This window comes from Podarcis melisellensis (assembly GCF_964234715.1).
Source record: "Podarcis melisellensis genome assembly, chromosome: 11".
Taxonomy (NCBI): Eukaryota; Metazoa; Chordata; class Lepidosauria; order Squamata; family Lacertidae; genus Podarcis; species Podarcis melisellensis.
In genome coordinates this window covers 41,641,865-41,656,696 of record NC_138543.1, presented here as the reverse complement: position 1 = coordinate 41,656,696, position 14,832 = coordinate 41,641,865, and the positions used below count along the sequence as shown (strand labels likewise).

Below are 14,832 nucleotides of genomic sequence, written 5' to 3'. Positions count from 1 at the left end.
TGAAAAGCTTTCTACCAACATTCAGTCTGGTACAGCTTGGATCCCCTGAAAATAGGGGTATTTAAGAAACACAGACTTTTGAGTATAGTTCCAAGACACTGACTTTTAGAAATAAAAATAATAAAAATAATAATTCCATGGCCTCTAGGACTTCTAGCATAATACTAGTTATATAGAATACATCCAGTGATTATTTAAACCTGCTTATTGTTCATGCTCCGTTATCTGTACTAGAAGTTAGCCCCGATTTCACCACAATTTTACACAATCATCAGCTTAACTGACATCTACAATTTACAAAGGCTATTTTGTGAGCACTTGAGATGCTTCCAAATTGATGGATAACAAAATACTGATATGCCTATTGTCATTGCCTCACCTTCTGCTAAATCAATGGTTCGTCTCTAAAAAGAATTAAAACTGTAAATGTTAAAAGGTAGGTGTTTGCATTCAATAAGGCTTCTGACTAGTCTTTGCATTAAAAATGTGTTCCTTGGCTTCAGAATCTACTGTGGTTCTCAGCAACTATAATTTCCAGATAGCTTGTGTGCTCATCCCGCATAATTACACAAGTAATGGCCAGAGACCTGCAAAACATATTTTCTTTTCAGGAACATCACTAGATATTTTAGTATCCAGTTACAGATTCTTTTAAATTTTGTATATGCAGCAAAATTAAGGTTCTTCTAACAACAATGCATAAAAATGGCATATAGTACACAGAATTGTTGGTAAACTAAAGGTTCTCTCCATTTCAGCATAGACAACATTACTGAAAAGAATCACAAACCTGATTCACAGAACTTATAAACAGGCTTTCCAGGCTAAATGCAAAAATATATTTATTGCAAGCTCTAACACAGTCTTCTGCATACCAAACCATAATTCAGCTGAAGGTGAGACAAACAGGAACAATGCTGTCTGAGAACCATCCGAGTTTTCTTCACATTCTTGAAGGCTCAAGGTCTCTGTCTTCTAGTAAATTTATCAGCAGGCCAAAGCTGTCTTTTACTGCTTCCATATCATCCAAGGAGCAAGGCTTAAGTATCCAGCGTTTTCCTCGTGCAAGTGGTTCAAGTTCCAAATACTTTTTGATCTATTTTGTAAAAAAAGCAACACGAAAAATCAGTTGTTGTATATACTTTTTGGCTTACTTTTCTTTTCAAGACAGAAGGTGTTGGAAGAATCTTGAACGCTCGTTTTTAGAATTACTTTACAGCTGTTCTTGAAATAGGTTATATGCTGGTGTTTTTGTTGGGGGTGAATGATCTGCTGGAAAACACCATTCTAACAATACATTCAGAAGCACAGGAAGATCTTTCAAAGAATTAGATTTAATTTATGATACAGGCCACCCCTGATTATGAAACACGTTATTTCATCTTCAGAATTAGAACTTAACTTCTAACCTGCAGTACTGTTGTTGCAAAATGCAAAATACTTATCAACAAGAGAAACATATTTTGCAAAAATATATTGAACAAGAGAAAATATATTTATCATGGTAACTTGCAGTGCACCCATTTCCTTGACAACATCATTGGAGGTATTGATCCTATGTAATCAGATGTTTCGTGTGGATGATCGTCATAGCATCATAAGTAAAAGCTGAATAAGACCCTTCAATTATTCCTCTGGACTTGCAACTTTTAAGCCCCCGACCCACCTTTTAATTTTACACAAAATAGCAGCTAAAGATAAAATGAACGACAGTAGTGACAACATCTGTATTTGTAACTCTATAATGAATAAAAAGAGTTCATTATATTTCTAACAAGTTTGCATGTGAATGAGCAAAGTATCTTATGAATGACTTGTGGCTCAGTCAGTAGAGCATGAGACTCTTAATCTCAGGGTCATGCGTTGAAGCCCCACTTGGGCAAAAGATTCCTACATTGCAGGGGGTTGGACTAGATGACCCTGGTGGTCCCTTCCAACTCTACAATATTCTATGATTCTATTATTCTCAGACCAATAGTCAACATATCAATGGATTTCATTAGCCTCACTTGTAATAGCAGATACCAAAAATCTTTTTTGCATCTTGTTCAAAACAATAGGAACCCATTTCATTATTTCAAGCTCTTTGGATAGTGATTAAGGCCATTTAGGAGAATAATGCCTTGGCAGGCATTTCTCAAATATTTGTATAAGGCACTGAGTGTATGCGAGGGGGGAAGGACTAAAATGTAAATATATATATATATAGTACTATATTTTAGGATTGCCATATTTCAAAAAGTAAAAATCAGGACTCACCCAAAGTAGTAGTAGTATTAGTAGTAGTTGTTCTTTTTACAAAAATGCCAAAAAAAAAAATGAAATTTCGATTGAATTGCCTAAAATCCACGAAATTCCCCCCTGGGTGTCCATTCTGCGTTTGAAATCCCTGTAATGTCGGGAAAAATCCAGACCCATGGCAGACCTATGTATCTATAAAAATCTAATATACCTAAAAGTAATATATAACCAAGATACAATCTATATGCGATATTTATTTACTTGTAAAGTGATTTAAAATGGAGAAGATTAATTTTGTTAGCTAAAGTATGAATTCAATTCTTCCTTTAAAGACATACTTCAGATGAAATCCTTGACATTACCATTTAGAAAGGCAGGAGAAAGACTTTTATTTAAATTTAGATTTTTTATGATAAACATAATTTGAACACTAATGAAACAAATGGCAACAACAACATTCATCTAAACCACTTCCTTGGGTTATTAAGGAATATTAATTTAGAAGCAGCTTGAAAAAATGCAATGTTAGAAGAGACACACAATAATATGCTCCCTTTCTCCTATCTATACACTTATGATATCTTACCAAATTATCCCTTTTACGTCAGTTTTATTGTGGCCAAATTAGCAACAACAGTTAGACAATGGGATTTGGATCCTTCTCTGTCTCGCTCTCAAAATTTAAAATCCTATCATAGTTAAGGCAAAGTATAATAGTATATCATTAAAAATGTAACCCACTTAGGTAATAAATTCCATAATGCTGTTCATACATACACTACTAAGAAGCTGAATTGAACTATAATTATAGGAATGCATGCTATGATTTTGGCTAGCTGAAAATGAAGGTTTTGCATGGATGATAGTACATTAACCGCATATTCTGAAGCAAAACGAATGACCACTGTGGCTTGTTTCAGCAAACGCAATCTGACAGCTATATTCAGAGAGGAAGCAAAAGCTGTACAAAGCATAACAAACCACGGATCTAGCGCAGCCACTTGATAACAAAGCCAGCTGGTGCTAAGCTGACAAAAATGGCTGAGTAACCTGAGATTTTCACAAACCTCTAATGTAAAGAATGCTTAGCACACACACACACACACACACACACACACACACCCCTCCTGGAAGAGCAGCGTTCTTTGCCTCACTAATTATACAGGGGCCTGTATTTACCAAGGTAGTATGACTACCTGATGGAATTAAGAATTTTCAAACACATTATTTGAAAATACTAAATATTAATTTGTTTGTTCTTTTACAGAGAGCAATGACTAAAAGAAAACATTTTAGACAATCACCATTCATCCTCATTACTCAGTAACATAAATAATCAACCAGAGCCCAAATTTTTGCTTTTATTAATCTGACAACAGTACCCATGTTGACAGCCTAACTCATGGTATTTGCTGCAACAAGAGGAAATTAATAATTTCATGACATTCTTTGATGTTCCAAACTCTAGTAATATTACCCCCTGCTCTTGTGAACATTTTTTTTACCCTGTACACACACACGAGAGAGAGAGAGAGAGAGAGAGAGAGAGAGAGAGAGAGAGAGAGAGAGAGAGAGTTAGTTTCTTTTTGGCCACAGCGATAAAGAGAATTGGTAGTACATATAAGTCTCCAATAAAGCAGTTAAAAGATTCTCCAACTTCACTCGACATTGGAGGTATAGTCATGGGAAAAAGAAAGTGCACTTTCTTTGAATTCTGTGGTTTTACATATCAGGGCATAATAGCAATCATTTGTTCCTTAGCAGGTCTTAAAATTAGGTAAATACAACCACAGATGATTGACACATGACATATTACACCATGATATAATTTATTTAACAGAAATAAAGATGGAGAAATGATGTGTGAAAAACTAAGGACACCCTTTCTGCTGCCATAGGAATTAAGAGACTGCTAATCACATGCCCTTGCTTAATTGATCATCAGCAAGTGTGCCCACCTCTATAAAAGCCAAAGTTTTAGCAGTTTGCTGGACTGGAGCGTTCAGGTGTGTTTTAACACAATGCCAAGGAGGAAAGATGGCACAATGCTCTTAGAGAACCAAGTGCTGCTGCCCATGAAACAGGAAAAGGATCTAAGGCTATCTCCAACCAATGTAAAGTCCATCATTCTACAGTGAGAAAGATTATTCAAAAGAGGAAAATATTCAAGACAGTTGCCAATCTTCTAAGGAGTGGACATCCCAGCAAATTCACAACAAGGAAGGTCAGACCGTGCAATGCTCAGAGAAATTGCAAAAACCCCAAGTTACATCTCAGGCTCTACAGGCCTCAGCGTGTTAAATGTTAAAGTTCATGACAGTACAATTAGAAAAAGCCTGAACAAGTATGGTTTGTTTGGAATGGTTTCCAGGAGAAAGTCTCATCTCTCTAAAAAGAACATGGCAGCATGGCTTTGGTTTGCAAAGTTGCATCTGAACAAACCACAAGACTTCTGGAAGAATGTCCTCTGGACAGATGAGACCAAAGTGGAGATGTTTGCACAGCACCAGGTTTAGCAAAAACCAAACACAGCGTAAGAGCACAATCACCTCATACCAACTGCCAAGCACAGTGATGGAGAGGTGATTATCTGGACTTGTTTTGCAGCCACAGGACCTAGCACATACAACTATGTCCCCATTAGTCAGCATAACTGAATATTCTAAATAAAAACCCCAAATGAATGGCTCACTTCCTCCTTTCAGTACTGAATGATAAAGACTTCTGAGAAGGAAAGTCATTTATTGCAAATAATAAAAGGAAATCATTAGAGACGGCAAATCATCTTAGAAATGTGTGGTAACAACAATCTGGTCAAGGGGTGCCAGCAGAGGCGGATTTCGAGGAGTGCGACCAGTTTGCCTGCACTGGCCACTGAGCTGAGAGGGGGGCACCACAACAATGACTTAGAATGGAAGGCAAGAGGTGGGGAGGGTGCGCCCAATGTTGGTATTGCACAGGGTGCTGCTGAAATGTGAGAGCCCAAAGTCCGCCACTGGTGCCAGTGCTTTAGGTATAGCTACTGCTATCAGCATGCAAGATCAATGGAAGCTGATTCCTGGTGTGTGTGTGTGTGTGTGTGTGTGTGTGTGTGTGTGTGTGTAAAACAGCTCTCATTTTAACTACATGTACACTACCACCCCAGTTTGACTAACTCTGCCAATGTTTCTAAAATTGCCCTGCTCTGTTTGCTAGTTGCCATTTTAAAATGTTACCTAATAGATAATGACAAATAGCACATGCATTGGAAACATTTGCTCCCAACTGGATTGTAATTGTTTATTCCACTGTCTTGATCCAGAGCATGCCACATTTACTGCATGGAGGGGACAAACTGTGCACTTGGCAATTACTCGTCAGTTGCAGTGAGTGGAGATACCCACAAATGTAGGATAACTATGGATACTGGAATTCCTTTACCCAAAGCAATCTTACTATGCGCAGTACATTTTTTAAAGCCACAAAACCACACATATACACAACGAGTTGGATCCAAAGAAGAATGAGTGGAACTCTTCTCAAGCGATGGGGGTTTCCTGGCTATAGCCCCTGAACTTGCTCAAACACTCCTGGGGATCAAGGAACCCTCTGATATGGGAGGAGGGCTGAGACACAGGGAGCAGGAGGAGGAAATCAGAAGAATTTGGCAGGGATCCCTTGCGGAAGTTCCTTTCTGTTTGCGCAAGGCGTTTTTGGATCCAAGCCAATACCTGCATTACAAAGCCAAATACACATATAGAGTAAGAGATGATGACAATTTTACTTAAACAGTACAGAGATCATAATTAGATATATTGTGAGCTATCTCACACCTAGTGAAAAGCCTGAAGGGTGATAGCATTTAATTAGCTTATTTGTATCCCAAAGTTAAGCCTCTACTCTTGCATCCTATTTGTATTATATAAAAAAATATGAGTGGCACTAAGAATGGCACCTGGTATACAACAAAAGTGGATAATATTCTGTTCACTGAAATAAGTTAATGAGTCTAAGTCCCAAACTCGAATATCAGAGACAACCAATTACCCTGTCTGAAACACAGGCTTGTAAAACTATCAGGTACTTGTAAAATGGTCTGCTACACACGAGTAATATGTTGTTTAAATGGCTTGTTTGACTAGATGCATTCACCATGAAATTGATTCTTTTAAAAGACTATTTTTAAACTAGATACAAGTTAACTGCATGGGCTGAAAATGAGAAAAAAACCTGGCATTATAAAGGGTGGGCTTCAAGTACGGGTCCAATTTTATGAGGTCGAGGGTTAGTTGAATGAGAAACTCATCAACTATAGCAATGTCCCATGCAGGAACCAAAGAGGCTGCATACCAGTAGATTATGCTGCAATTTCCATGTCAAGGACTGTAAGGTCTAGTGTTACTTCACCACACAGCTTCCCTCTAAAACATCACAAAGACATACAATATAATGTATTTGAAAAATAAGATAAGGAACTGGGAGGAAAACACCCGCCCCCCCCCAAATCTTTTAAATGTAGGACCAGCTTGTAAATACTAGTATATTGAATATGACACAGTTTATGTGATTTCTGTGGATGGCTGACAGTTTGCAGCTTAAATCCTGGCCACAGTCAAGCACCAAAAGCGAGATACTGTACGGTGGTAAAATCATGGACAACAGTGCTTCTGAGTACAACAAGGGACCTTAAAGTGTTATAATATGGTAGCACTTTATCTCTAAACATCTCTTTAAAAAATAAGACAAAAAGGAACAAAATGACATGTGTGAGTGTGGCTATGAAACAGAACTTAATCACCATTAGTTAAGTCGCATATACATAATTTATCAGCTATCCATGATACCTATACAACAAATTACCAAGCAAATATAGAGAAGAATAAGTCTGGTTGAAGCAGAACCACCACGGCATTTGTGAGGGTAAGTCTTGTCTCTTTAGCCCTTTAAGGGTATTTGATAGTGCCTACAAACATATAGATAGAGGTGATCCAGTCAGCACTGTCTGCTTAGAATTTCAAAAAGTTTTTGATAAAGCATCTCACCAAACTTAAACTTAAAAGTCATGGAATAAGAGGAGAGGTCTTCTTATGGATCAGTAACTGTGTTTTTATGTTTTTATACTGTAAACTGCCCTGTGATCCTTGGAAGAAGGATGGTATATAAATTTAATAAAATTAATAACAACAACTACAACAACTGTGAGAACAGGATGTGGGACTAGACGGATCTTCAGCTCCATCCATCAGGGCTCTTCTGACATTCTTTTTCTAAGCATCACTAAATTAGAACTGATGTGCTAGCTGGGCTGGAGGGAGATTGTATCTTCCCTATGAGAGATTGTGGTTTTAGGGTTGAGAGAATATGATATTTCCATAACCCAAAAGAGAGATGATTCCCACTTCCTTCAAGAGAGATCTCTAGGATCCTTCACAGCAAACGAGTCACACAGTGCATTTAACATTCTTATAAAGATGATTGCCTGGGAAAAAAACATATCCGCTAGTTCCTGATGTAGTATTTATGAACTAAGGTTTGTTTGTAAGAAATCCCTTATATGCCATTAGCAGCAGGACTGACCCTCTGGAAGTGATGCCGCAAAACTGTCACTCATTCAGAGCACATTCACTGTTAAGTTCATAGAGCTCCAAAATGAGCAATTTGCACCCTTAGAAAGTCAACTGAACTAAAATTATTGCTTTTATTATTCTATTTGTACTCCAAAATAAGGCATTTTCCCCTGGAAATGCAAGATGCCAAGTTGAAAAGAGGGTAATGGGAGTATCAGTGAAGAATAAATAAATATGTGCTACAAAAATGTTTATACACTAGCACTGGGAGATAATGTAACAGCAAACTGTTCTGCCAACTGGAAAAGTTCAAGCTTTGGAGTAGATTCAAATTTCAAACCCCGAAAGGCTAGTCTGTGTTGTGCCACCGGATGATTAGCACCCACCAAAGAGTGCCAGCCACACTGTTTTGTTTTTAAAATAAGACCAGCTGCAGACAGATTCATGGAATGAATCTCTCTTCATCTTGTCTTTCACACCACAGGCAATGTGCCACATTGGAATCTGAAAGAGGAAACAGGCATAAGTGTCAGGAGAACAACAAGAAATGAAGCTTCAGGTTACACAGAGGTAATAAAAATGCCTTGTTTCAGAGTGTGCCTAGTCCACCACACTGAAGATAGAAAATTCAAATCAAAATTGGCAAATGCAGCTGCAGAGTGATTCCCCAATGCCAGTACATGCCTAGAGTATGGTTCTTATGATTTCAGACTCAGAGGAGATGAAGGAGAATGAGGAGGCCACAGCATCATAGTTTATAATGAACTGTGATTTATATGGTCAGGATTCAAAGTATGTGTTTGTCTTAGTGGCTTTGGTTTTATCATGCAACACTGGAAGGTGGTGGTATTGTTGCATGAGAAATTCATGCCCCAAACTCTGTTCAGTGTGCACAACTATTTACTTTCTTTTATATCCCGACTGGTAAGTACGTTTATATTCTTCAAAAACTTGTATGAGGATTGATCAAGGTACTGTACAGGTAATACAGAAGAGCAAATTTGCCTGGGCTTACACTAAGGGGGGGGGAGAGATTTGTTCAACAATTATACAGGTCAGGAACTGCGGAAACCTGTTGCCTTAAAGCAACAGTGAATCACACAAACACACACAAAAACAGCACATACAAAGTTGCAGAAAATCAGAATTACGGTTTTAGAGATACACAACAAGGAGTTTGAATCATACAGTTGTTAGGATCATAGTACATGAAGGAGCTCCATGTTGCATTCTGGTGCTATATGGTATTGTGTTGCTATGTGGCGCCCTGGCTCTGGAATTTTCTCTCCAGGGAAACCTGCCTGGTGCTTAGTGATTTTTTTTTTCTTGTTTGGCACCATATGAAGACCTTTTCATTTGCCCAGGCTTTAAGGATCGCTGACTTGCTACTTTATTTTCCAATGTTATTTTTAAAAGTTCTGCTGTTATAAACTTATTGTTTTAATTATTTATTGTATTTTTAAAAACTGCCTGGTAAACCACACCAAACATCTCTTCAGTTGTACCAAATGTCATAATAACCCTGTTACATTTATTTATACAAAGCAGCACCCAGCAAAACAAATTGTGGTAGTAATTAGTATTTCCACACTTCCAGGGCCCCAAAGGTTTGTCTGTCTGTGAATGTGTACTCTATTAGTAAGTTAATTTTCACATAGCTTTAGGCTCTATCAGAAAACTTTGCCTGTGCTTTCCTATGGTTTGGCGCTACCAAAAAAGATGCCCAGAATTTGGTTTGGCTGCAAATTCTCTGACTATTGGGACGCCAAGTCTATCTAGGACAGACATCTATAAGCCTTCTTGAGCACATCAACACTGGCAACACTTAATTTTAAAATACCTTTAGCTACTGAGGGATGATTCACACAAGTGAATGTTCACCACTTGGTGACCGTAGCATAAAATGGTGTTTTGCTATGCAAAAGCACCATGAGAGATCTATGGGTGGGGATTTACCTAATGAGTTGTGTCAGTGGACGCCTGTGCATGGGTGACTGGACAAAGAATTATAGAGTTAGGAGGGACCACAAGGGTCATTTAGTCCAACCCCCTGAAGTGCAGGAACCTTTTGCCCAACGTGAGGCTGAACCCACAGCCCTGAGACTAAGAGTCTGATGTTTTACTGACTGAGCTATCCAGGTGAGCCACTTCAAATGGCTTGGAGGACCTGATCCAGCCAGTGGGCCACCCCTGATCTAAAGGATAGATAATAAAGAAGCAAATCACCTGACCATTGAGGAGCCCTGATAGACAGAAGAAAGGAAAGGGAGAATGTATTCTTGATGGCGGAAAGCATGGTAACTATGGTAGAAATACTGTCTGAGAAGAAAAATTTCACAAAGTGCTAAAACTAGAGCAAGAAAGAAGGAAAATGACGAACAACTGTGTCAAAAGCACTGAAGAAGAACCATATGCTTCTTAGACAGTTAAATAAAATTAAAGTAAAAGAGTAACCATTTTGGAAAAGATTAGTGAATATCTTGTCTGTTGGTTGCAGTGACAGAGAGGCGGTTTCTGCTCCAGAGCTGCAGCCGATTGGTAGATCACGTCTTCCGAAGTGAGGATGGGGAGGAGAATGTGTACATTTTAGTTGAGAGACAGGGCTGGTTTGATTGGTGTTTCTTCTGCTTATTTGCAGATGTTCCCAATATGTTTTCAGTGCAATTGCGTTTTTGTTTTTTGCTGTTTTACTACGATTTTGCTATGCTTTGATTGTTTGATTGTAGGCATTTGTATTTATTGGAGTATATAAATTAGTCATAGAAAAGCAGTATGTTTTTTGTATATTGTAGTATGTTTACATGAGAGGCTACACAGATTTCCTAAGGTGGAAGTTTGTTTCAGCATCAGAAAATACATGAAGCATCCTGTCTGGTTTTGAAGGCTGGAATAAAACAAAAACAAAATATAACAAGAAACGAGTGGGCTGTGAGGAGTGCCCAGATCAGAAATGATGTAGCCAAGCTGGAAGGACTAAACAAATGTGCAGTATATGATTGCCAAAAATTGCAAAAGATGTGCAGTACAGAATATGAATTTGAGGGAGAGGCAAGGAACCAGAAACTGTTCAACAGTTAGGACAATTAATACTTGCGTATGTTTTGAACACACACAGCAAGAATTGCAATTCCCATATCAGAGTCATTTTCAAAGAGGTTCAAAAATATTTCTCAGTTCATCCCAGCCAAGATGAATAATGGGAGGTTTATTTTACATGGATCATCTGCCATCCTATCTGCAGCTTGTGTCAATGCAAGGCAGACAAGCAACTCGGCAAAATTAATGCACCCTAAAAACCCAGACTGTCTGTAACATTTGATTCTATTGGAGACTGCAAAGTCTCCATTACATCCTGGAAGTATTAGCTTCATAATATTATCATTTTGCCGTGACAATTAACTTCACTAACATAGTAGCTATGAGGCTGCCAAGTCATTCCTGGAAGAACTGCTGGGGACGAAACACAAATATACATATGCTAACAGAACAGAGATGTATCATTAATTTCTGCCAAAAAGTGCCATGATTCAATGAGTTTTAAATATTAACACCATACATGCTGAAGAGACAGTCTGCTAAAATGTTAAATTATTTTTCCTACTGTAATTGTGTTAGTTGGTCTCCCCTCTGCTACTTTATCACTATACATGAAATGACACAGTGCCCTCTTGCTTAGCTATCAACTTCATTTTTCTGAATTCTGTATCTTCATTAAATTATTTTCAGAATTATTTTTGATGCAGATAACATCAAAGCAAAGCAGATTTGAATAAACTTGGCATCTGCATTTTTGAAGTAATATGGTCAATACTGATGTTGCCCTATCTATTTTAGTAGTACAGCTGGTGAACACTTGTTGAGGGATTGAACAAAGTCATTTTAATATATGTTAGTATTGGGATGCATCTAGATTAAGTTGTTGTAAGGTTAAACAGAGGTGAAGTGGATTAAATTACAAAGGCGGAATACGATGGAAGATTCAGTGTCCGAAGCCAAGGAAAATCTGTGCAATAGAGCCAGGTGAACTCAAGAGCCATTTCAAGAATACAGTAACCCATTTCAAGTGTAAATTTTTTGAGTGATATCCTTTAATAAGGGAGCACAGCAAGTTAGTTCACTAGCTGTGACTTCTTGTTTACAGGAAGAGGAGATGCAGTACACTACTCAAATGCTGAATTGCTCGTGTGAGCAGCTATTGGTGTAACTGAGCACTATTTGAATGAGCATAGTAGAAACATCACATTTTTCTTTTGATAACCGTATGGAGAGCAAGGCACTTGCACGTTTACAGAAAGTCGGATCATGAATATGTGGACAATACCAATAGTAGAGGCCACTTCACATGTTATGTAGTCTGACTTTGCATGGTGGGACATTCTTTTGCTCTGTGGAGCAGGATGTGAGGAAAGTCTGACTGGTAACTATACAGTGGTGCCTCGCAAGACGAAATTAATTCGCTCCGCAAGTCTCTTCGTCTTGCGGTTTTTTCGTCTTGCGATGCACGGTTTCCCATAGGAATGCATTGAAAATCAATTAATGCGTTCCTAGGGAAACCGCCTTCAGACCAGGTCCGGGGACAGTCTGTCCCCGGACCTCTTCTGAAGGCTGGGGGGCGCGGGCTTCGCAGCAGCGCTACGAAGCCCGGCGGCTGGGGCAGGTGTTCCCGCCCCCCCACCCCGCTTCGGAGCAGCGTTCCGAAGCGGGGTGGCTGGGGCAGGTGTTCCCGCCCCCCCGCCCGGCTTCGCAGCAGCGCTACGAAGCCCGGCGGCTGGGGCAGGTGTTCCCGCCCCCCCACCCCGCTTCGGAGCAGCGTTCCGAAGCGGGGTGGCTGGGACAGGTGTTCCCGCCCCCCCGCCCGGCTTCGCAGCAGCGCTACGAAGCCCGGCGGCTGGGGCAGGTGTTCCCGCCCCCCCACCCCGCTTCGGAGCAGCGTTCCGAAGCGGGGTGGCTGGGGCAGGTGTTCCCGCCCCCCCGCCCGGCTTCGCAGCAGCGCTACGAAGCCCGGCGGCTGGGGCAGGTGTTCCCGCCCCCCCACCCCGCTTCGGAGCAGCGTTCCGAAGCGGGGTGGCTGGGGCAGGTGTTCCCGCCCCCCCGCCCGGCTTCGCAGCAGCGCTACGAAGCCCAGCGGCTGGGGCAGGTGTCCGGGATCTCTTTTGAAGCAAGCGGCTGCGGAGAGACGCGATCTCCCCGCAGCCGCTTGCTTCAAAAGAGGTCCGGGATCTCTTTTGAAGCAAGCGGCTGCGGAGAGAAGCGATCTCCCCGCAGCCGCTTGCTTCAAAAGAGGTCCGGGATCTCTTTTGAAGCAAGCGGCTGCGGAGAGACGCGATCTCCCCGCAGCCGCTTGCTTCAAAAGAGGTCCGGGATCTCTTTTGAAGCAAGCGGCTGCGGAGAGACGCGATCTCCCCGCAGCCGCTTGCTTCAAAAGAGGTCCGGGATCTCTTTTGAAGCAAGCGGCTGCGGAGAGAAGCGATCTCCCCGCAGCCGCTTGCTTCAAAAGAGGTCCGGGATCTCTTTTGAAGCAAGCGGCTGCGGAGAGACGCGATCTCCCCGCAGCCGCTTGCTTCAAAAGAGGTCCGGGATCTCTTTTGAAGCAAGCGGCTGCGAAGAGACGCGATCTCCCCGCAGCCGCTTGCTTCAAAAGAGGTCCGGGGGCAGCGGGAAGAGCTGCCCCCGGACCTCTTTTGAAGCAAGGAGCGGTGGGGAGAAGCGATCTCCCCGCCGCCCCTTGCTTCAAAAGAGAAGACCCGCTGTCCCCGGGGCAAGCTTCGTTTTGCGAAGCAAGCCCATAGGGAAATTCGTCTTGCGAGACAACTCGAAAACGAAAAAACCTTTCGTTTTGCGAGTTTTTCGTCTCGCGAGGCGTTCGTCTTGCGGGGTACCACTGTAACAAGTTGCCTATCAAGTACCAAGCTCTTGCTTCTGACTATTTGTTTGTTTCTTATAAGTGCTCTTCACTGGCCTTATTTGGGCATTTTGCCTCATGTGACTACAACCATGCAAGGCAGGTGAGTGGGTCCACTTGTCCATCCTGCATAAGCCCCTGCACCCCACAGCCAAAGAGATGCTGGTTGTGTTCATCAGCTGCAAGCCTATGTTCAGGAGGCCGCTTCACTGTAGATGTGCCTAGCCCCATTCCCTTGCCTCATGCAATTATAATTGTGTGAGGCTGAATGTTTCTTCAATTGGAAGGGAAGACTAGCTTATATAGGGGAAAGTTGGTAGGCCAGGTGATTAGGGCTGTTTGTATCATTTATCTTAAATATATATATATGCCCCCATTCTACAAATTGCACTCAAGGCAGTTTAAGATACTATAAGATACATTATAATACACTAATACAACCAATTACAATATTGTTAATACCAGCCATATGAAATCATGACAGAAGGAAGAGCAGAGCCATAAAATGTAATATATTACCAGAGTCGGAAGGAAAACAAAAATAATTTAAGCCACTGACTGTGCCTAGCTAAATTACATCAAACAAATTGCAAGATGTCAGGAAGATCTCCTTGGGGGAAAAGCTGTACAGTCCATGAGCAACCATGGAAAAGGTCCCACCTGCCCCTGCCAATATCTGCAGATGGGAGCACAAGGAGGGCTTCCTATGAAGATCTCAGTTGTGATGGAGGTTCCAAGGGAAGCAAGTGAATCTTGTGATTCTGAACTTTGGAAAGTTGTCAGGAGTGCACAGACAGTATAAGCAGTCAAGAAAGTGCGCCAAGGCATACATAGGATCCAGGTTCCCATCACAAAGTATTTACACCCTCGGTTTAAATAGTGGAGGAGAAAAGGAAAAGGGGGTCCAGTTGACAAAGATAATGGCAAAGGTAACAAGTGACAACTAGTTATGTAAATGACACAAATCCACGTTCATTCTGTTTGATGTCACTGTGGGCTTGCCAATCAGAAGGTCAGAGGTTTGAATCCCCGCGACGGGGTGTGCTCCCGTTGTTCGGTCCCAGCTCCTGCCCACCTAGCAGTTCGAAAGCACGCCAGTACAAGTAGATAAATAGGTACCACTCCGGCGGGAAGGTAAATGGC

General features: G+C 41.1%; 1 protein-coding gene across 6 annotated transcripts in view; it reads right to left on the bottom strand.

The window, feature by feature from the left end:
- Window positions 1-825: 825 nt before the first annotated feature.
- ARL15 (ARF like GTPase 15) overlaps window positions 826-14,832 on the bottom strand; it is a 184,437-nt gene continuing 170,430 nt past the window's right edge. For all 6 annotated transcript variants that reach the window (XM_081930009.1, XM_081930008.1, XM_081930010.1 and 3 more), the window contains one exon: window positions 826-1,096. In XM_081930009.1, the coding sequence (XP_081786135.1) occupies window positions 944-1,096 (153 nt within the window). In that variant the 3' untranslated portion in view covers window positions 826-943. The remainder of the gene's footprint in view (window positions 1,097-14,832) is intronic.